General features: G+C 38.8%; 1 protein-coding gene across 1 annotated transcript; it reads right to left on the bottom strand.

Annotated features, from left to right (window-relative positions):
• Positions 1-1,597: 1,597 nt before the first annotated feature.
• On the bottom strand, positions 1,598-20,007 carry YME1L1 (YME1 like 1 ATPase). The gene is made up of 19 exons (XM_063414283.1): positions 19,800-20,007; positions 18,110-18,241; positions 17,123-17,288; positions 16,106-16,204; positions 14,545-14,654; positions 13,408-13,558; positions 13,209-13,316; positions 12,333-12,415; positions 11,386-11,476; positions 10,446-10,598; positions 8,966-9,098; positions 8,429-8,491; positions 7,835-7,947; positions 7,329-7,484; positions 6,435-6,586; positions 5,409-5,535; positions 5,236-5,309; positions 4,512-4,598; positions 1,598-3,393 (listed from the first exon to the last, which is right to left on the bottom strand). The coding sequence occupies exons 1-19, from the start codon at positions 19,827-19,829 to the stop codon at positions 3,250-3,252; spliced, it is 2,172 nt and encodes a 723-aa protein (XP_063270353.1). The 5' UTR covers positions 19,830-20,007; the 3' UTR covers positions 1,598-3,249.
• Positions 20,008-21,819: the final 1,812 nt, after the last annotated feature.

Genomic DNA, 21,819 nt, shown 5'->3' with positions numbered 1-21,819 from the left:
ACTTTCACTGGAAGTTTCCATTTGCTTTGTATTAAGCTTGCTGGTAGAATTCTGGTATGAAAGCCTCAGGATTACAGAAAATTCAGATGTCCAAGTTTGAATTTCTTATTTTTAAGTGCCACTGCTTGTGACCAGTCGATCTAAGCACTTAGCCCTGCCCCATTTTCAACAGCAGAGACTGTAGGAGACTGTGCCTACTTAAAAGGAACTGAGGATATTCTCATCCTCTGATTTCTGGAAGCTGCTTTTGTGGTTGTGATGTGGTTTCCCTGGCTGGACAGCAGGAGCCCACCAAAGCCAATCTATCACTCCCCTCCTTAGCTGGATAGGGAAGAGAAAACATGGCAAAAGGTCTGTGGGTTAAGATGAAGGCAGGGAGAGATCACTCACCACTTGCTGCCATGAGCAAAACAGTTTTGAGCTGGGAAAATTAGTTAAGTGCCAATCAAATTAGAAATAAAACCAAATCTTAACTCCATCTCTTCCCCTACCCCTCTTCTTTCCTGTTTTCAACTTCACTTTCACTTTACCTCCTCCCCGTCAAGTGGTGAGAGCAGGGTGGGGGTGGGACAGGAATTGCGGTTGCAGTCAGTTCATCACAGGTTGTCTCTGCCGCTCCTCCCTCCTCTCACTGTAACCCTGCTACATCTCCTCCATCGCCCTTGGTGTCTGCAGAGCTGTTTCTCTCTCAGACTCACTCCTCTCTGGCTGCAGTTGCTCTATGGCAGAGCTTCTTCCCTTGAAGTGTGTTGTCTCAGAGGCTTTACCTCTGCTCAGCCTTGGACAGGAGCAGGTTCTCCTAGAGCTGTCTCCAATGCTTTATTGGACACAGGGAACACTGGAACATTGGACACAGGGAACCTTCTGCTATCTTCTCCCAGATGTCACCCATGGAGGCTCCTCACCAAACCCTGCCACACAAACCCAACCCAGTACTCTCCTATCTCTGCCCAATAACCATGAAAGGAGAAATTCCAGCTCCTAGGGGCTCCTAAAAAGAGCACCAGCTATCAAATACAATGCCTAAACAGACAAGTTTCTTGGAAACCTCATGTATGACACACACAAAACCAACTAGGAATGACAGTAAACTCTTCAGTAACATGCTGTTAAATTGGCCAGAAAGCAAAGACAGCCTTGGCACTTTATGGCTAATCTTGTAATAATATTTAATGACCCAGTGATACATCTTTTTTTTTTCCTTTTTGACACTATCCTATGCAGATAGCAAGAAGCTTTTGAGTAAGAAAAGTACATTAGACTTCAAGGACTTACCCCTCCAAACAAGATCATTCTATACAAAGTTCAGTAACTCCAAACAATAAAAAATTTTTTTGCTTCTCCTTCTAAATGCAAATTCACATTATTTAGCTGGAAAAGATTCCTTTGAAGTCCCACTACTGAAGCAGCAATTGAAAAATGGTGTGAATTTCTAGGGAGAACATTCCCTAGAAATCTCATTTTGAGAGAGTGCAATTTTACCATAATTCTTAAAATTATTTACAATTTTAAATGTTTGATACACCTCAATTTACATACTAGGGAACTTGACATTACATTTTATAGTAGATTACAATGAATAAGAAGAAAACCAGTGTGCATAATTAAAATTAACCTTTATTACTCCAAAAACAGATGCCAAATATGCAGTATGTTTCTGTCGAAGTATTTCTGAAATACATGTACAACTGTAACTAGTCAGCCTAGGTGTTTCCTATACTGTTTTATAACATTTGGAAGTTCTCCCACACTGAGAGGGATGCTACTAGAGTAAGCTGACAAAAACAGGCTAAAAGAAAGTTGATCTTGTTTTGAAAGGAAAAAAAAAAGCATCCGCTCTCACTAAAAAAACTAGGTTATAATCAAGCATTACGCTCAGAAAATTCTCAAACACTGTATTACTTCATGTTTTAGGTGTAGCTACCAGTTTCCATTCACATGTACTGGCACCAGCCCAACTATTTTAATGTCCAGGTATGGCAACCCTCAACATTAACATGCTATTAATATTCTGTTGCCCTCTCTGCAACAGAAGCTTGTAATCCCACAACACTACAATTGATTGTGCAGAAGGATTATGACCAAGATCTGTTATTCCTAAAAAACCAGTTCCATAAGATCAGAGGAATACTGGCATATAATTGCTAGCCCTCACTTCCACTTGATTGGAAACTGCCCTTGTTTTCAAAACCTTTTTTGTATTCTCTTAGAATTTCCCAAGGTTTCTGTAAGGGTTGAAGGAAAAGGTTTTATTTCCCTACTTCTACCATAGAATAGAACTGGGAATGCTATTTGAAACAACACGTGCTTCAAACATTTTCTGAATTACCCTTCAGTGAGCAATGTTGTCCTCTTCAAAGAGACTATCTGTTGGATTATCAAATGCCTGTACACAGCATTAATAGAAACTAGTGCTGTAGACTCTCCAGCAGTTTAAAAGCACTGTCATCAAAGCACTGTCATCTGTCTACCGCAGTAATAAAAATTTTAAGAAAATTGTCAGCAGCACATCAGAGGTCACAGGTATTTCTCTTATCCCTGCTATGGTTCTACCCAAAACATGGTCCAAAGAGGCTTAGACACATTTAGCCTGTGTTTTTGCATTAAAATTTCTCTCCCAGCCATACATGTGTGTATTTTAACCCCAACAGTACTGGAAACATTACCGCTAACATTTTTGTCAAGCATGGTGCTCCCACAATGTAGCTTGTTCGTTCTTTGAGATGTTTTGTTACATTTCTAAGTAAGAAGTCTCTAATAGTGGTCTCTAACCTCAAACAGAGTATGAGCAATAGCTACACGACATACTACTGCTTTACATCTCAGTCACTCTCCATAACACATTCCAGAGCACAAACTGTGGGGTATCACTTCAAACACACATGTAGCAGCACAGCCCAGGAAGCCGTGCCAACACACACCAGTGTATGTGCATGTTTTTCTTCTCAGCTTCAACACATTTGATTGAATCAAAATGCTGAATTCAACCCTGAGATTTATCCTTCTGAATAACTTCTTGTGCGAAGAGTATAAGGAGCAGAGGATCAGGAATTTGCTTTATTTTGTGTCTTATTCTGATGAGACACAACAAATAGATGAGTAACAGGAGCTCACAAGAGACAGAATAATATTAAAGTGACACTAATGCCATACACACATCAGGAAGAGAAAAAAAGGCTACGCTGCGTAAGACTACTGCATTGCTAGATGTACATTCTTCAAATTATCAGTTACATATCCCAGAAGTTATCATCTGACTTCTAGTTTTTTCCCCTCCAAAACAACTTGGATTTCTTTGGCATCCAAAGTCTCATATTTCAATAAAGCTTCTGCTAAATTCTTGTGTTCTTTTGCATGAGTCTTCAGGATGTTCTTTGCTCGCTCATAGGAGTCCTAATTTGAAGAACAGGCAGAAGGAGATTTTAAGACTTCACAACAAAAACAACAGCAAGATTCCACTTTAAAAATTGTTTCCAGGTCAATACAGTTTGAGACAAACACTTAAAGTTGTGCTTTACATTTCAAAGCTAGCACAGCTCCTGACTCACAAAGCTTTAAAATATAGCTGGCATAATTAATGAAAAACAACAAAATATTTTATACCACCTGTGCATTTTGCACAAGTAGGGCTACAAACAAAATCTGAGACAAGCCTTAGTATTGCTACATATGACTTAGAAAAGACTGACCAGTTTGAAAGTTTTCTGATTCTTCTAACAATTTTTTTGCACTAGGAGCCAAGCTACAGCATTCAGAGATTGTTCCTCCAAGACTAGCCTCTTTTAATATTTACAAAACTCAAAATACTATGTTGTTTTAGAAAGCTGAAAGCTACCAGCTACTGAAAGTCACCATTTGCTGCAAGTAGATGCACAATGCCAGCATTACCAGCTTCAACTTTTAGTTCTACCCTGCTAAGTTCTCACAAGGCCAAGTCAGTTCAAAAACAACTACAGCAAAACAACTACAGTAACTCGTTTAAATGTTGTAAGTAATTCTCCTGCTTGTACCAAACTAAGTCAGATTACCAGATCAGTGATCATGAAGTTCAGTGATTATCAAATGTTCCAAATTTCCATAAGCATCTGACACTGATCATTGTGAGGAAGAGGATACTGAGGGCAGCACTCTGATCTGATACAGCTATTCATGTGATTTTATACAAAATTACTTATCTTGGGAATTACGAAATTTGAAAGTAACATAAAACATCTACATCTGTTCTAAAACAAATTGTAGCCATACTTTCCCTGTGAATTGAACACGAAAAATACAAATCCTGACCTAATATAGGAGAAGTGTTAAGCATGTATTAAAAAGCTCAACACCACCAACTTGAGTCACACTACTTGTGCATGACAATCACCAGTAAGCTTTCATATGCAGAGATCCAAAGCTGCAGCTACATTAAATACTTGGGAATCCTTCCATCCCTTTGTGAATTGTATGTATGAAGTATGTGAAGAATGAAGTCTTGTGAAGTATGAGAGGGGAGGGGGAGAGGCTCTTACCCGTAGAAGCGTCCTCACTTCCTGTTCAATTGCAGACTGGGTTTCAGGGCTGACTTTGCCCGTATCAGTGTAGGTCATAACACCAAGCTAAACAATAACAAAAATATCTCTATCTTGCCACTGTTGCAGTCATAAAACTCTCTACAGTTTCAACACCTATTGTTTCTGCATGCAAAAAAATCATAAGTCAAATGCCTCCTGAAGTGCTTTAAGCAGAAGGAAAACAAGAAGCCTATTCATCAATTACGTAGTTACTGCAAAATTCTGTTTCAGTAGGTCACAGTACAGATCCTAATTAGGTGCTTTCTTACATAAAAACCAAAATGAAATGCCTGGACTATTAATATTTGACAGACAATCAACAATGACTAAAGAAGCTTCTAAAGAAAGTCTAGAAAACTTACTGTTGTTACCCCCTTTGCCCTCCCAGACTCAGAATTATCCTCAATTCCAAAATGTCTGGCTTTATTATAACTATTTCCTGAAGATATTAGAAATTTTCAGGGCATTTTTGAAGTGAAAATCCTGTGAGGTAATTTTTTAAACTGTCAAATATGCAGGTTTTCTAGTTGAGCTCTCTATAGCAGACCAGATCATAAGGCTTACTCTTCTTGTGAAAACTACTAACTTCAATCTCAGAAATCACTGACAGACAAATAGGCCTTAGCTACAGAACAGAACTTGGTTTTGCTCCATATAAGTATTAAGGGATTGATGATACTACCTTCTCACTCATTCCAAATCGAGTCACCATCAGTTTTGCAATTTTAGTAGCATTGTCAAAATCACTGGAAGCACCTAGAGAGCAATCAGATCTAAGTTACATTACTGAAACCACGTTAAACACGCCAGTCCACAGCCTTGATCAAAGACTCTTTTAACTACCCATCAGCTGACCTGTTGTGATGTGATCACTTCCAAATATGAGCTCTTCTGCTACTCTTCCTCCCATACAGACATCCATCTGTGCGAGCAACTGGGATCTAGTTTCACTCCATCTGTCATTTTCTGGGAGCAAAGATACCTGTAAGATACAGAACTGTGGTCAGGTAACAAAAACTGAAGAAGTACTGAAGTAATCTCAAAAATATTCTTGTTTATATCTGAAGCAGATAAAGATTTTATGCAACATTTAACATGCTCTGGCCTGCCTCTGGTATATGCATGCATCAGGATTGCTTGGAGGTGCTCAGTCAAACCACTGAAACAGACCATGGGCACCCCACCCCATCAATGTGAGCAACTTACACCTCCTGCCAGAAGAAACAGAATAACCCTTTCTCTCAATTTCCCCTTGTTTCTTACACTTGGACTGAGTACAAATCAACTTGCCCAGAGGATTCAGACCAGTGGTTTGCATTAACTGAACGTATTAAGTTGAAGTTCAACAGGAAGTGATGTAATAGAAATATTTTTCTGTTCAAATGCTTGGTAGATAATGGCAATATGGAAAAACCTATGGATATCTGTGCAAAAAACAAGACATGTAACCGATGAAGTTTAAAAAAGCCAAACTTGACAAAGAACAACCTGATAAAGGATGTCTGTGTTAAAAGTACAGTTGAGCTTCTAGTTACCAGCCCTTCAGACGTACTTCCAAATTTTGCTGCTGGGTGCTTTTCAACTGCATCAGAATCAAACTTACTTATATTTCTCTTCCCTTGTGCATGTGAATTGTTACACTAGTGCATGGTAATTTATTACAAAATGAAGAAAGAAAGCTTTTTATCACCCAGAAAAGATAACCTTGGGTTTTCCAAGAGATTGCTCATAACAGACTAAAATATTCATTAACAATCACAGCAAATAGCATCATTACAAATTCATCTACACCACCAAACCAACAAAAACAAAAGTAAATAAATATTAAGAAACTAAATAAAATTTAAAGCTCCTAAAAAAGCTGGATGAATAAACACCCACATGTCCCAGCGTTGTTCCTCGTGTCATGATTGTGGCCTTGTTGATCGGCATTGCATCCTTGGTGTAATAGGCAATGATTGCATGCCCAGACTCATGGTAAGCTGTGATGGTTTTGTTCTTCTCATCAATTTCTACACTTCTACGCTCAGGTCCTGAAACAGAGGAGCGTTAAATTAACCTTTCTGTACAGCAGGCCACCACAATCCACACATTACAAACACTCAAACAGAGCACAAAGCAGCCGAGGAACAGCATGTGATCAAAGGGAACTAATGCTTAACTGCAAAATGTGTACGAGTCAGATTTTAATGCCTAAAAATGGACCCAAACATATTCTACAGACAAGCTGCTTTTACAGTACTAGATTTAAAATGCAGTCTAAGTATCTGAGAAAACTGCATTTCTTCTCTTAAGCATGAACAGGCCAGATTTATAGTGGTTATGTCTAAGATTTGTGCTACCACATGAGAAGTGAAACAGAAGCTTCAGTTCCATAGATAGAGGAAGGATGAGAAATCAAGCCAGTGTCTCCCTCCAGGCTGAAGGACATGCAGCATTTTTAACTTTAAAAATGGTATGAAATCTTAAAGAACATATTCCACACTAGACTTTACATACTACTCTCTGATCTCAAAAGGTTCTATTTAAAAATAACTAACAGGAAACTTTATTTGTTAAAACAAACAAACGAAAAATCCTCCTCCAACCCCACAATTAAAAAACCAAACCAAACTAAAACAAAAAAAAACACCACCAACCAACCAACCCCCACAGCCTAACAATCCAAAACCCACCACCATTAAAACTTCTCTATTCTCCTATAAAAGTCTTCATCACACAAGAAAAGCTCTCTGAAATGTAATATACATGTATGTCTTTCATATAAAATCCTACCCATTAGAATTTTGTCCTTGGAGAATTCTAGTTCTTTCATGGTTACCATATCTTTTCCATCAACAGCTGCCTTTAAGGCAGCTTGATTTACAAGGTTTTCAAGCTCTGCTCCTGAAAATCCTACTGTGCCTCGTGCAATTATTTCTGGATCAACAGCTGTAGAGAAAGGAAAAAAACCAAAACAAGTCCATTTTGTTTATTAGAGTCCATATTGTCCTGAAATTTTAAGGAAGAATCATATTCTATTAAAAACCATGCATTAAACACAACAAACAAACAAAACACAATAAACAAACAAATCAGTTTTAAAAGAAATTACACTTAATTCTCCAGACACTATGAACTCCCAGGGGCTAGAGAGAAACACTACATATGAGACAATTTTTATGTTCTTTATTGACACAGTAAAGCCACAGCTGCTGGTGGAATAAAGGACTAACATGTAGGGGCTGATCCAGTATAAAAACTGTTACATAAAAAGATACTACAGTAAAATATTTACTTACATGGGTCATACTTGATTTTGTTAAGGTACCACTTCAGAATTTCTGTGCGACCTCTCACATCAGGCTTGGGAACAGTAACTTGCATATCAAAGCGACCAGGACGTATTAGAGCACTAAAGAAAATTACATTTTAGTACATTGTCTCAAAAGTGCTGCAGTAAACTTACTAATGTATATCAAGGAACAAAAATCCATTGCTGTTTCTAAAGATATCAACATAGATTATTGTTTTGTGCACAATACAGAGAATATGTTTTTCTTGCTTGCTTGTAAAAAGACATATAAAAGATATTTATTGACAACTCATTTTAAAGGGCTTTCTGCATTTCAAAATTTTGCATTGTGAACAAGGAATGCAGCTTATCAATTTAGCTGAAAAACCTACAGAAATTTCAAATGCTTAGAAACATTATTTCTCCATATTTAACTCTGCAACCTATTAAATGCCAAAACCTGGTCAATACACATCCTTTTTAAGCTGGAAAACTCCAGCTATGACACTGTAATACTTGAAGACTATCACAAGCAACTTTGGTTTTGTTGCAGGGTTTTTTTACTATGTCTTCTATAAAACAAGCAATGCATTATACTCACTTGTCTAATGCTTCAGGGAAGTTTGTTGCACCAATAATAACAACACCTTCATTTGGTTTAAAGCTGTGTGGAAAACAAGGTGTGAAATTTCTTTTCTGGACACAGAATTTACAATTTTGTCAATAACTACTGCTACTGATCTCATTGGCCAGTCAAAAACTTGCTTTCACATTACAACATGTGATCCAAGAATGACCATGTTTAACCCAGCAATGGATTAAAAACATGGTCTAATCTCAGTGTTGAGTTTCTTCCATCAGATACATAACAAGGCTAAAAAACCTGAGAAATTTAAAATGAACTGCACTATTGTGCAAACGCAACTCAAAAGCTTCTATATTATTTACAGTAAGTCCAATAATGCTACTGTTAGCAGTACTAGAAAACAGCCATAAAATCATATTAAATATATATCTTTAAAAGCATTACCAAAAAATGACACAAAACTTCAAAGCTGTCAAGAAAAAGTTCACCCACACATCCAAAATACCAGTCAGTCAAGCACCTTGTGTGCCCTCAGAAACCATATATACTTACCCATCCATTTCAGCAAGGAGTTGATTAATGGTCTGTCTTGAATAGGGGTGCATTGGAGATTCAATTCTCTTCCCACCAACAGAGTCCAATTCATCAATGAAAATAACACAAGGTGCATTTGCTTTTGCTTCCCCTGATGAAAGGAAAATAGCAGAAGGAGCCTTGAATCACACAAAGGAACAGACAGTGTGTCAGGCATTTTAAGATTCTACTGTTTCTGTTATTCTTGGATTATACAGTGTTCTATTAGGCATCACCAAAACTGTTTGTCCAAAAAAAAAAAAAAAAAAGAAATGGAATCTTCTGGATTCTCTTTATCTCGCCATTTCAAAAATGAGGAAGATCTCATCAGCTTATTCTCATCGTGCTACAAGAAATCACTGGTAAAATAAACCATGAAAATGTCATATTTTGGATGAATTTCCTACAAGTTTATTTTATAAGCTTTATAGGTAGAGAATATTTGCCTAATAAATAAAAACAATATGAAATGTGATGGGTCTCAACATTAACTTACTTTAATAGAACTTGCTTGTCATTTTACAGTGAAGGGTTCACACTTAAGTTTACAGGTATTAAAATACAAAATAAAAATGCAGTAATAATCATGAAGACCATCAATTGGTACATGCATACCAGGATGCAATTCATCTCAGTCTCCCTGACATATCTGTAACATTAATATTAATGCACAAGTCAGGCATCTACACTCCTGTAATCAACAGACAATTGCATTTTTAAAGTATTCCATGTGTTCTATTTTGTATCCCATCCATTCACTTCCAAGGTGAAGTCACCTTTTTTCTACAAATGCAAACTACTTTGTACATTGTATATATTTGACCCTATCAATCTTCCATTTAAGAGGGAAGCTGGATTTTCTCCTCCCCAAGAATATTTTCACGCTTAAAATACAAAGTCTCTTCTGTGACAGTTATAAAATCTAAACATTAGTTTTGAAAGTTCTGTTATCATGCCCTTTATTCTCAGCCTGTTGATGGATCTGAGAAAGGAAATCTCAGCTTATTACTATGCCACAATACTACAAAGCTTTAATTTTGAGTAAAAAAAATCTAAATATGAGTGCAGTAATTGAGAAGGTTAACACGATTTTTTAATCCTAAACTTACAATTCAAATTTACAACAATTTACATATGACTAAGTAAATTACAACTGCAAATATTCAATTTCGTTTACAGAACATTACATTTCTAATTAAATTACTACTTCTCTCTGGGACCATTGTAAAATCAGTTATAAGTTAAACTATAATTTCATGTGATGGTTAAGAAGATTCTACAGTTAACTGATGCTCACAGAATTGTGACATCTACCTACACAATTAAAGGTTTATTTATTAATAACTCATACACTACTAGTTTACAGTAACCGGAATTGTAACTAATCAAGCTTCTAAACAACACTGAATACTTGATCTTGCACGTGAGAAGATTTCAAACCCAGGAATACTGAACTTACTGAACAGGCTGCGGATGCGACTGGCGCCCACACCAACAAACATCTCATCAAACTCGGAGCCGGACGCGTAATAAAACGGAACATCGGCTTCGCCAGCCACGGCCCGCGCAAGGAGCGTCTTGCCAGTGCCAGGTGGCCCAACTAACAAAATGCCTAAAAGACAAACGAGAAAACCCCAACAACACCTCCACAACCACACAGTCTTCTTATATGAGTAGTTTCTTCCATGCATTAGAAGAAATAATGTACACTTGTCTCCAAAAAGCTGTTAAGATCCCGTTTCAGGTATGGCTCATTACTGCCAGTCTGAAGGACCTTCCTTGCAACAAATCTAGATACAATTTGATCCATATTGAAACAACAACAAAGACTTGCAAGACTATCAAAACAGAAGCCTGAAGTATTCTGCAGATTTATTGTCGAGTTCAGCAGCTGACTCTCTAACAGTGTTTGCTTCAAACTGACATTTTCCTGGCTGTTTCTGTGGAATCTTTTTTTTTTTTAATTAAATCCTTCCAAGTAACTGTCTTTAAACAGTGTAGAGTGCAAACAAGAAGCAGATTTCTCAGGTCTACACATTTCAGATCCACATGGATTTCCACTATGATCTTAATCACCCCTTTACATTAAAACATTTGTTTCTGAACTATCTAAAGCAGTTAGGGAGCAGTGTAAGTGCTAAAAGCCATAATGAAGAAATAAAGGCCTTTCAAGAGTTTAGTTAACAAACTCCCCTGCTTGTACAGGACAAAGTACCACTGTTCATTAGTTCAATAACTGAAGAAGTCACAGTCAATTCTCCCTAACCCCAAAATTTTCATTTGCATAATACATGAATGAATAGTAAGAAACTAGGCTGTAAAGTAGTCACTCAGTACAGAACATGCCTCACAGCCATGGCTACAAAAGTTTTTCACTTCTGCTGAGCAATGATTCTTACCTTTTGGAAGTTTACCTCCTAATACAGTAAATTTGTGAGGGTTTTTCAGAAATTCCACAACTTCTTGCAACTCCTGCTTAGCTTCTTCAACCTGTACGTGGAAAACATGCCACAAATATAACTAGGCATTTATAAAATACTGCATGGTTTTGTAGGTAAGTTTTGCATTACAGATTAAGTCCCTAATTGTGTATTGATCAAAAATACAAACAGCCAAAGATTAAAGTCTACCACAGAATTTGTGTGGATACCAATATTAAATTCAACCTATCCTAAAACCGTTTGCAGGTCTAAGTAAAATGTAAACTTAGTAACAGCGAAGGAATAACCAAACAGTTCAAGACCAGATCTGACCAAAGAAAATAAATGCAAAATCAAAAATTCTACATCAAAATATTAGTCTTATTAATTAAAAAGATATTAATTCTATCTATTTGTCCAAGGGGAAGGAAAGGGGGAGGTCCTCATTTTGTCACTAACAGTCAAAGAACAACTGAACAGAAAAAACAGAGGTATCCCATCAGTAGTGACATGCCCACTTCTTTCTAGGAATCTCCCCATCTTCTGTCCCAATAACACTGCCTGAAAGAGATGGTACTAAGAGAGAAAGGACCAAATGGCATTATCATCTTCTTATACCAATTAACTTCTGCAAAAGGTAGATTAACATTGATATTTACGGCCTGCCATTTGCTTTTTCAGCCATTAGAAATGGTATTCAACAAGTGGACAGTGCACCTGTTATAAGGTATTAAATGCCACAAAAACAAAGGAGAAAGAGTGGTTAAAACCTTCCTTCATCTTGGAGTGGCCAATGCATATAAAGCTTCAGTTCATACAAAGAAGTTTCTTGAACAGAGTAAGACATTCATAACGATTAGTGAAACATCAGACTCATAATGATCACTTAAAACAAGAACTTGCACACATTTTACTTTTGATCTTACCCCTTTCACATGTTCGAAGGTGACATTCTTCAGCTGGATGGGATCAACTGCTGCATCAAAGATACTTGATGTTCGAAAGCGTACTAAGAGCAAACAGCAGATGACGAACAGCAAATTTACACACAATGTCATTTCATTGCAAGACTGTGCTGCACCTGAACACGTGCCAGTAAGACACTGACCTTACACCTGCCCTTTTGGCAGGGCATGTGCTCATTTACAAGTGTCCAGCAGGAATAAGATTTCAAAAAAAAATCTTTAAAATATTTGCAATTAATTCAGCGATATGCTTTTTAGTCACTGTAGTACAGAAAGCTCTTTATCCAGAAGCATGTGGACAAAGCCAGAACTTCCCCCTCAATGTTTCTGTACATGTCCTAACTTTCTTGAGCCTCAGTTGGTAACTTAGCATCAAGCTGGATGTCCCCAGTTACATCAGCTCAGCCTTTTGATTGTTCCACTATTTCCAACAGATTTCTCAAGATGGCAATTTAGCAATGCAAGTTCCTAGTTGCTATAAACTAGGCTGTGAGTACAGACTGAAAATTCAAATCATCTTCCTTACAGCTGATCTAGATAACACATCATCTAAATAGAAAGTCAAATACATAATTGGTGACTAGTCTAACTTCTCTGGTTCCATTTAATTGCTTCACAAAAAGAAACAAAGTAATTATACTGATACAGAACATTTTTGTCTTCATAAACGTTTTGCCACACTGTCATCTGAAAGGCTGTAGCCAGAAGCAGTAAATAACTCTTAGGATAACTTAACTAATAAAACGAAATCCTAATGTCAAAACATATTTAATTTATGCTAAGCCTGCTCGAAGAAACAAAACAAGTGAAACAGTGTCGAAAAAAAAGTTAACTAACCAGCATCAGAAAAGGAACCTTTCCCAGGTAAAAATGATGAATATACAGCAAGATAAAAACAAAGAACGAAGAGAAAGAAAGAAAGCAAACGTGATCTTCTTAAGGAATCTGTAAAAGAAAATAAAAACATATTCAACATGGGCTAAAATAAACTACTTTCTGATTGCAAAAACAAGACATGTAAATTAAAACAACTTACCAAGTGTTTTTTGCAGGAATACCTGTGCTTTCAAAAAGCCTTCTGCAAAACCAGTTTTAAAAGCCTCCTGGTGTGCCTCCGGGATGTTTTTTGTTTTCATTAGTGTGTCTAAATTTTCAACATCAATTCGTCGCTTTCTCAGGATAAAACCCTGCAATATTGTCCACAGCAATGTTAGTATACACCAAGGCTTCATAAACAGTTAACCTACCACCTGGCTAGCACGGGTGACAGGAAAAAAATAAAATTACAACAGCATATAATTCACATGCTGTTGGGTCAATAAAGGGTACAGTAGCTTGAGTGTGGAATCCCCATGGTCTGAGCACAAGCGTTCCCATTTTTGCTGAGCCCTCCTGGATCCCAGTTCCAAACTGGAAATGCAGCCTAAGACAGATCTGTACACAGCCAGCTTTGTTCACTGTATTCACTGGGACTTACTAGCTTATGCTTCTTGCTTTATTTCCAACTGCAAAATATCTTTGCAAGTATCATTTTGATGGAGCTTAAGCAAATGCATCTCATATGCCCTGTCAAATTTCAGAGCAGCACTGCATGAACCTAGCTCTGGTTTATCTTCATCCACAGTACACCTAGTCCACAGATGAAATAAACCACATATGCCTAGAAGGGAAGAGTTCAAAGAATTTACACACACAGTAAAATGAAAAGCCTTAATTAGCCTGACTTCTGTACAACCAATTAGAAGCAGACAGTACCCAGGTTAATTTGGTTTCGTTAGTGCTTTGGATAATTATCTGCGGAGTTGAAAACATTCTTGTGTGTCAAACTAGCTGTATTTCTGCTTAAAGAAATAAATCCTTTGACTTGAAGTTATTTTTAGTTGATATTCTGTTTTAGGAACAGAGTATAAATAATTTAATTTCTAGTGTTAAACCCATAGTTATATGCTGAACCTATTCTGCTAAAACTTTAAATAATCTTGTTATTGGTAACATATGAAGCAAATATATGCATTAATAAGAAAAAAGAATACATTGCCACTAGCTCAAGCTTTAGAACTAAGAAATGTTTTCATGCTAGCGAAAGAAAACACCTGGTAAATTTTGAAGATTTATTCAAGAGAAAGAATTGGTCTGAGCAAGCCCCAAACAACTTCATGTTACTCATATTTACCTTCAAAACTGAAGAAAGTGAACTTTTTGTTTCTGTGAATTGATCAGATGTTGACTGCAGACGTCTTCCTCTTGATCTCAGAGTCTTAAAGTTCCGTGTCTGTATATAAACTTTACGTAGTAAGAACAAACAGAAGTTAAAACCTAATCACTACCACCACTACCAAAAAAAGTCTTGAGAAATTTCAGAAACTATTATATGAGAGAATATGGAATATAATCTTCCCAACATATCCACTGTACTGTAAATGGATAGTTAGGTGATCACAAACTCTACTTGTAGTCTGACCTTGCAAACCAACTTCTGTTTCACATAGAATTTCACGTTAAAATAATCAGGGTTATAATTAGGTAAATTATAGCTAATTGGCCAACTCAGGGAAGAGGAGCCATTCACACAATTAAATCCAGGCAGGCTGACAAACATGAAACATTCAGAAGCAAATCCAGAAGGATAGGAATAATGCTTTGTGAGCTCTGCTGATAAGGTGCCCTGAGGAGATCTGGAATGGCTTCAGTGTACTGTTAACTTTGGAAGTGACAAAAGAAATGAGACCATTTAATCACAGTGTGCTTACGGCACTCTAAGCCATCTCCTACCACATCAGAACCCTTGTGATGGACATTTTACTCCAAGCAAAGAATATTTTTCTTCTTTCCCTACTATGTTTTAAAATAAACACCAATTAGATTGGTTTCACTAAGCTTGTTGTCATTCAAGAACAGCACCGGATAAAAAGAACTTCTGCAGCTGACCCTTGAGCCCTGCTCAAAAAGGTCTAACAGTCAAGTAGCTCTGGACCTTGTCCAGCTCAGTCTGGAAAATCTCCAAGGATTAAGATAACCAAACTCCTCCAGACAATCTGTTTCAGAACTTAGCCAATCTCATTGTGAAAATTTTCAAACAGGTTTTATTTGCTTTTAGTTGGGATTGTTGCCTCTTCTTTGAGATGTATGTGAGAAGGGTAACTCATATGGCTCCAACAGCAACTGGATCACTCCTTGCCTTCTATTCTGCTAAGACCTCAGATCCTTTAGCTTCCCCTCTATATAAAATGCTTCAAAATCTGCACCCTTCCTTGTGACCCATCACTGGGCTATCTCCATGTTGTCAGCACTTCTCTTCACCACAGCATACAAACATGGATACACCTAGAGGTAGCATCAGAAGAACTGAATTTAGGACAATACCTAAACTTCCTGAACTGGTGATTACATTTTCACTAATGCTGCCAGTCACCACAACCCTCAGAAAATTCAGCTGGATGAGTACTGAATTCAACATATCTATTGATTCAAAAATAGTCACTTTTTCAGTGGTCTTTCAAGATTATGATGCACAAATACTGACATCTTGGAACAACATGGTGTTTACTAGATTCGAAAAACACAATTCTCCAGTGAAAAAGATAACTTCAGGATTTAAAGAGTTAACACAGAAGTTTCTGCTGGAAGCTTACTGATATTTCCTGAGCGATGCCTTTACAACAAATGCAAAAATACTTTTCCAGAATAGCCAAGTTCTATAGAGATTAAAACCAGTGTAGTTTAATGCTTTATACCTGGCCAACACCGCACATCTGAACAGAAATTTTGGAGGGGATTAGGATGTTGTCCATACAAACAAGATGAGCGTAAAGCACTGAAAACATCCACAAAACCTGCAAAAAGATACAACAAAGTGTAAATACACCCTATCTTAAATGACATCTCAATATTACTCCTTACACAGAAGTTATTTTAGTCTCTTAAACATTAATTCTATTTTACTCCAGTACTCCAGGCATCTTTAATTAAACAAATTACCAGAACATCTATCAAAGCTTTGAAGCATTTCCAACATTTGTTTGTTTTCAGGCAATTGTCACTGAGCTATTTTTTTTTTGTATCTCACAGCATAATGCAATTTAATATTTTTTCTCTAATAGCAGCCCTGCAATATTATTCTTAACACTCCTCTTTACTGCAGTACTATATAGGCAGTATCTCAAATGCCAGCTCTATACTTCTTTTTCTAATACATTCTTAAGCACCTGCAATCTTACTTCCTTCATTTTAGACTAATTCCAACAAAACATCTTCACCTGCAAGGAACTGCTCTTGTTTATTTCAGCAATTAAATACTCTACATGGCGTGCTCACAGTTTGCCACCTTGAATTACTTTCTAATTAATATCTTCACGTGACATTGCTTCAAGCAAAAATTTGATAAAAATGTAAACTGGAGATGTCTGTGACATAAGTAGATAAGCAAAATCCAATGTCTTGGTGAAACATACTGGTGGAAAAATTCACAGCTCAGGCTCATCATTAAGAGAAACACACTTGTACTACAGCTGAGTTCAGAAATGTTTAACAGCAACCAACTTGAAATCTGAAGAAACAATTTGTTGAATTTTCTAAGTTTCCCAAGTTTACAGAGACAAGCTATATACAACAAAAAATACATCAATACTCATTTTATTAAATACAATTAACTACAAATTATCTACAGCACAAGAGACTAAACTAAAAATAGCTGTATTCACCTTTATAATTTAACTCTCACCAACTCTCATTAACTCTTCACTCAAACCTACCATGTTTATTTTCAAAGAAGGACTGAGCAGAGACGTATGACGTGTGCCATTGCGAGGAGACTTTGCTTTCTGTACAGTAGCCAGGAAGAAGCCTGTTCACCAACTCTCTGAACTGGTTAGCTTTCAAATCAGACAATCCCAGGTCTCTTAAACTTTTAAACACAGACTAAAAAATAGAAATAAATGTTCAAAATTTACATGAGATTAGCCTGGGGAAAAAATTTCCCAGTAGCACCAGAAGCAAATACAGACTGAAAAAAATCAAACCAACCAAACCAAAAATCCCAGCAATGGAATCACAACACAGTGGTGAGCAGTACAACCCATGGTGATTGCCACAGTTCTGCAGTTACTGGGAGATTCCATGGTTTTCCTCCCAAAAGCATGCTTAGTTACCAAACTTGCAAGAAGTAAGTTGAGAGAGAAGTGGCAATACCTAGTACTACTTGGCACTGTGTTTTAATTTTCAGTCTCAAAAGCAAGAAACACCCAAAGACAATTTTTTAACAGAAAAATAAAACCGAACATGAAAATATGCCATTTAATCTCTCAAAAACCTTCAACACATCTTAAGTTACAGTCCCCATTTTCTCATAAGCAATAATGAAGCAAACCTTAGTAGAATTTATTCTAGAAGAAAAAGATAATATAGGGTTTATTAACAGAAAACTTATTGCTACTTTAAAGAAAGAACCATTAAAATGGAAACGAAAACAAATTTCTTCCTCATTTGCAAAGTATTACCGAGACAAGTAATACCAGCTCTTTTTTGAAATAAAATACTGTATTTTTATAGAATCCTTACTGGCAAAACTCTGACTGATTGCAGTTCTGCCAAAAAGATACATTCTACATGTTAACACCCTGTTTTGTTTAGTCACAAATTACATTATTTTATAGACCAGTCAAATATTACATTCACTTAAACTGTTATTATTCACATTTATTATCACTTAAACCACCATTTTTTCAAAAAGTTTTTTGTACCTCACTCCTCTGAGGATTATGCTCTGGGGAGGTGTCCCTCTGGATAGGCTGTATGGATGCTTTGCTGGCAGAAGTTGTGGAGCTTTTTGGTGAATGAAAGGCATTGATAAGGTGACTCAGAGGAACAGTAGCCTGGAAAAAATTAGATAAAGACTTAAGCTTGTTTAAACTATTTAAACATACTTCTGTTCCAAACTCTAACTTATAATTGCATATCTTGTACACCGCCTTTTAACTGAGGACTGAATTATGAACCACATGATCTTCAATATTAGTGTTAGCTGATACCTCATTCCAAAAAGAAAAAAAATAAAGTTTAAGCATGTATGGCAGATCAGAAGCTCAAATTTTTATCTCTGAAGCAATACTTTTATAACTTGAATTATTGTACTTTGTTTGCATTATTATAAGCTATTCCCAAATAGCTTTGTGTTTTCTTCCTTGTGTTTGTTATCTTTGTGTTTTCTTCCTTGGCATCATGCTTTCAGCTTAACAATCAAAATGAAACTATGCAAAGCACACAGTCAAATCTGGAGTTCAGCAGCATTCAGCCAACTCCACCCCATGAAACAGTACAGAAGCCCAGGTGCACCATGTATCAGGGCTCCTCCTCTTAACACATGACTACATCTCTTGTGAACATGTGAGACAAATAACCCCAGCAGTTCCAAACTCCTCAGACTCAGTACAAATCTCTAGGAAGGAGCTGGGACACAACCAGCTGGAAAGATCCCTGATTGAAGCATAATTAGTATGTCTATGGATGTCCTTCTGCAAGGACTACCATTATTGTGTTGACTAGACAGAAGATCAAAAGAGACAATGCCATGAGACACGAAAACTGCCTCATAATTAATGGTCCAAAGTTGTAATTCGACTCAAGAGTTTGTGGTAAAACCATAAAGACTCTAGAGGTCAAAGCCAACATCCCAACCACTAACCAAACTCTCCATCAGCATTTCCCACTCTGGTGAAATGACACATTCCTAGAAACATACAAGTTCTTCCATTTCACTACTCTAACAAAAGCTTTAAACACATTCACCATATGTGGAAAGAACAATCAGATCCCATTATGGAATCAGACCATCACACACTAATACAAAACCTAAAAATAAAACCAAAACCACTGGCTCAGATCAAAGTCCATAAAACTCACCAGTCCCATCAGACTCATTATCTAATTAACGATGCCTTCCCGATCGCGTTCGGATTGTTGTAACAAATTACCCGCGGTTTTCCCTCCACTAACTCTTCCAAGTCATTTCCTTTTGGCTTTCACAACAACCCGTTAAAACTAACAGCGTAGTTTAACTGTAGTAACACACGTCACCACCTCTTGCTTCTGCTACAGACACTAAAAAGCGCCATCTAAGGTTATTGCATCATTTCAGAGTGCTTTTACTCTTTACAAGCTTTTACTGTACCTTCCTCTCCTCCTTCACTTACGTATCTCTTTTCTCGGTGCGGGTCTCCCACCGCCGTAGCCCCCACCCGCTCCTCTCCCCGCTGCGGCCCCGCTGACGCCCAAAGCCCCGGGAACGTGGCAGGCACGAACTCGGCACCTCCCAACCCGCAACCGCCGGGCCTTCCGAGCGCCTCCGCACACGGAGCGAGCCCCGCCGGAGAGCGGGGCCGGGGCGCGGCGAACCGCGCACGGCACTGCCGGAGCGCCCCGCCAGCCCCTCACCTGCGGCTGCACGGTGGAGAAGGAAAACATCCTCCCGGCGGGGCGGACGGCGGCCGCAGGTGCCTCTTCCGCCTCCCAGCCCAGCCGCAGGAGCCCGCCCGCTGTGGCCGCCGGCGGCTGAGGAGGCCCCGCGGCTCCGCTCCGGGAAATGTCCGCCCCGCGGCCGCGCCGACAGGGCCGAGCCGCCCCGGAAGCGGCGGGAGCGCAAAGAGCTTCCGGGCCGGGGCCGCCGCCGCCCCGCGCAGCCGCCGCCGGGGGCGGAAGAAGGGGGCGGAAGAAGGGAGCGGGAGCAGCCGGGACCGGGAGGGACTCGCTCTCACCCGGGGGCGGTGCAGCTGCCAGGGGCACCGACCCCTGCTCGGTGTCATCGCCCCCGGGTGTTGTCCGGAACGCGGGCTCGTTAACTGGCGCGCAGCGCCAATTCACACACACAGGCGAGGTATTTCTAATTCTTACTTTAGTTTGCACCGAGTAGGGACGTAGGTGGTGACCCACGAAAGGCTGGCTTACCAATCATGAAACTTAACGCTATACATTTCAACAACGACATTCATTGGTTACCAATTACATAAGTTTTCTGTTAATTAGACTTCAACCCCATATTTGCTAGCTATAGATCTCGCTTCTCATGCGAATCAGTCTGTAGGTGCAGTTCTTCCTTCCATTTGAGTCTGGGGTCTGTTTTGAGTAGATGCTCAATGAGTGGTGATCCGGGTCTCCCACTACCTTTCCCCAGTTCCTGCTCAGTCCTGACTTCACTCCTGGTGGCGCTTGTCCAGACAGCCCACTTGTGTTGGGATTGCCTTTGCTTGTCCATACAACAAAAGATTAGCCAAGTGTGTGATGTTTCTAAAGCGATGGAGGATAGGGACGTGATTCGAGACAGCCAGCACAACTTCACTAAGGGGAAATCCTCTCCAACCAACCCAGCGGCCTTCTATGATGGAGCACCTATATCAGTAGATAAGGGAAGAGCTACAGATGTAATTTATCTGGACTTCCAAAAAGCCGGTTTTTTGGGGGGTTAGTAGCGTTGGTTTTTTTTTTTTCTTTCACCTGATCACTGCTCTTCACTGAAAATGCTACCCCACACCAACTTACACTGCTCTGAATGAGCACAGCCCCACTGCTGCCTCCCCCTGCCATTGTGTACATGTCTTCTGTTTCCCACTAGCACTCCCATGATCAAAGTCATGTAGCTCAGCTTGCTGATTTGGCAGAAACCTCACCTGACAACAGCAAAAAAACCTAAAAGGTGGTGAACATTTATCTAGATCCACTGCATGAAGCAGTTTTCCACGTAGCTGTACAACGGCTCGTGCTGCCTTGAGGGAAGGGAGAGGTGTTACCCTCTCTCCGGTGAGCTCAGGCTGCAGTGAAATACTCGCTCCTGATGCACTATCATTGCTGGCATAGCCTGAATTCTGCCCAGGGTGCCAGCACAAGAAGCAACCTCCCCTTTCTCTCAGCTGGATTCTTCCACTGGCATTGCAGCCACTAAGACACACGAAAACCAACGTTGCAGAGTTAAATGACAAACACAGGATAAATTGTATTTAATACCACTACAAAAAGCTAATTTGAAACATGTTTTCTGCATTTCCTCATGAAATAGCGGCTCTCCTTCACAAGTCACAAGCAAGGCCTCCTGAGCAGGGTCAGGTTGTAAGTAAGTGATGTACCTGGTGCAAAACAAGGGCGTAATGACTGATCTGCTGTGTGACAGGAGACCACTGTTGTGCACTGACCCCTACAGCGATAGCTCTTTGCTGGTGCACAGACTGCAACAGAACAATTATGATCAGTGTGAACAAATCATGAGCAGCAAGGTGTATATGTGAAACCAGTATAAAAGCAGTAAGGCAAGGGTTAAAAAAGTGACCTAGAACACAGCTGAGAGCAGTAAAACTGGTAAACACTGAGGGCTGCACACTGTAAACAGAGCAGAAGGCTTGTGCTCTGGGAACAGGAGGGTGGCAGCTAGGTCAGAGTACACAGTAAATGCCATCCCTGCCCCTGC

The sequence above is a fragment of the Prinia subflava genome, chromosome 1 (genome assembly GCF_021018805.1).
Source record: "Prinia subflava isolate CZ2003 ecotype Zambia chromosome 1, Cam_Psub_1.2, whole genome shotgun sequence".
Taxonomy (NCBI): domain Eukaryota; kingdom Metazoa; phylum Chordata; class Aves; order Passeriformes; family Cisticolidae; genus Prinia; species Prinia subflava.
Note: the sequence above shows the minus strand (reverse complement) of the source record. Positions and strands in the feature narration are given on the sequence as shown.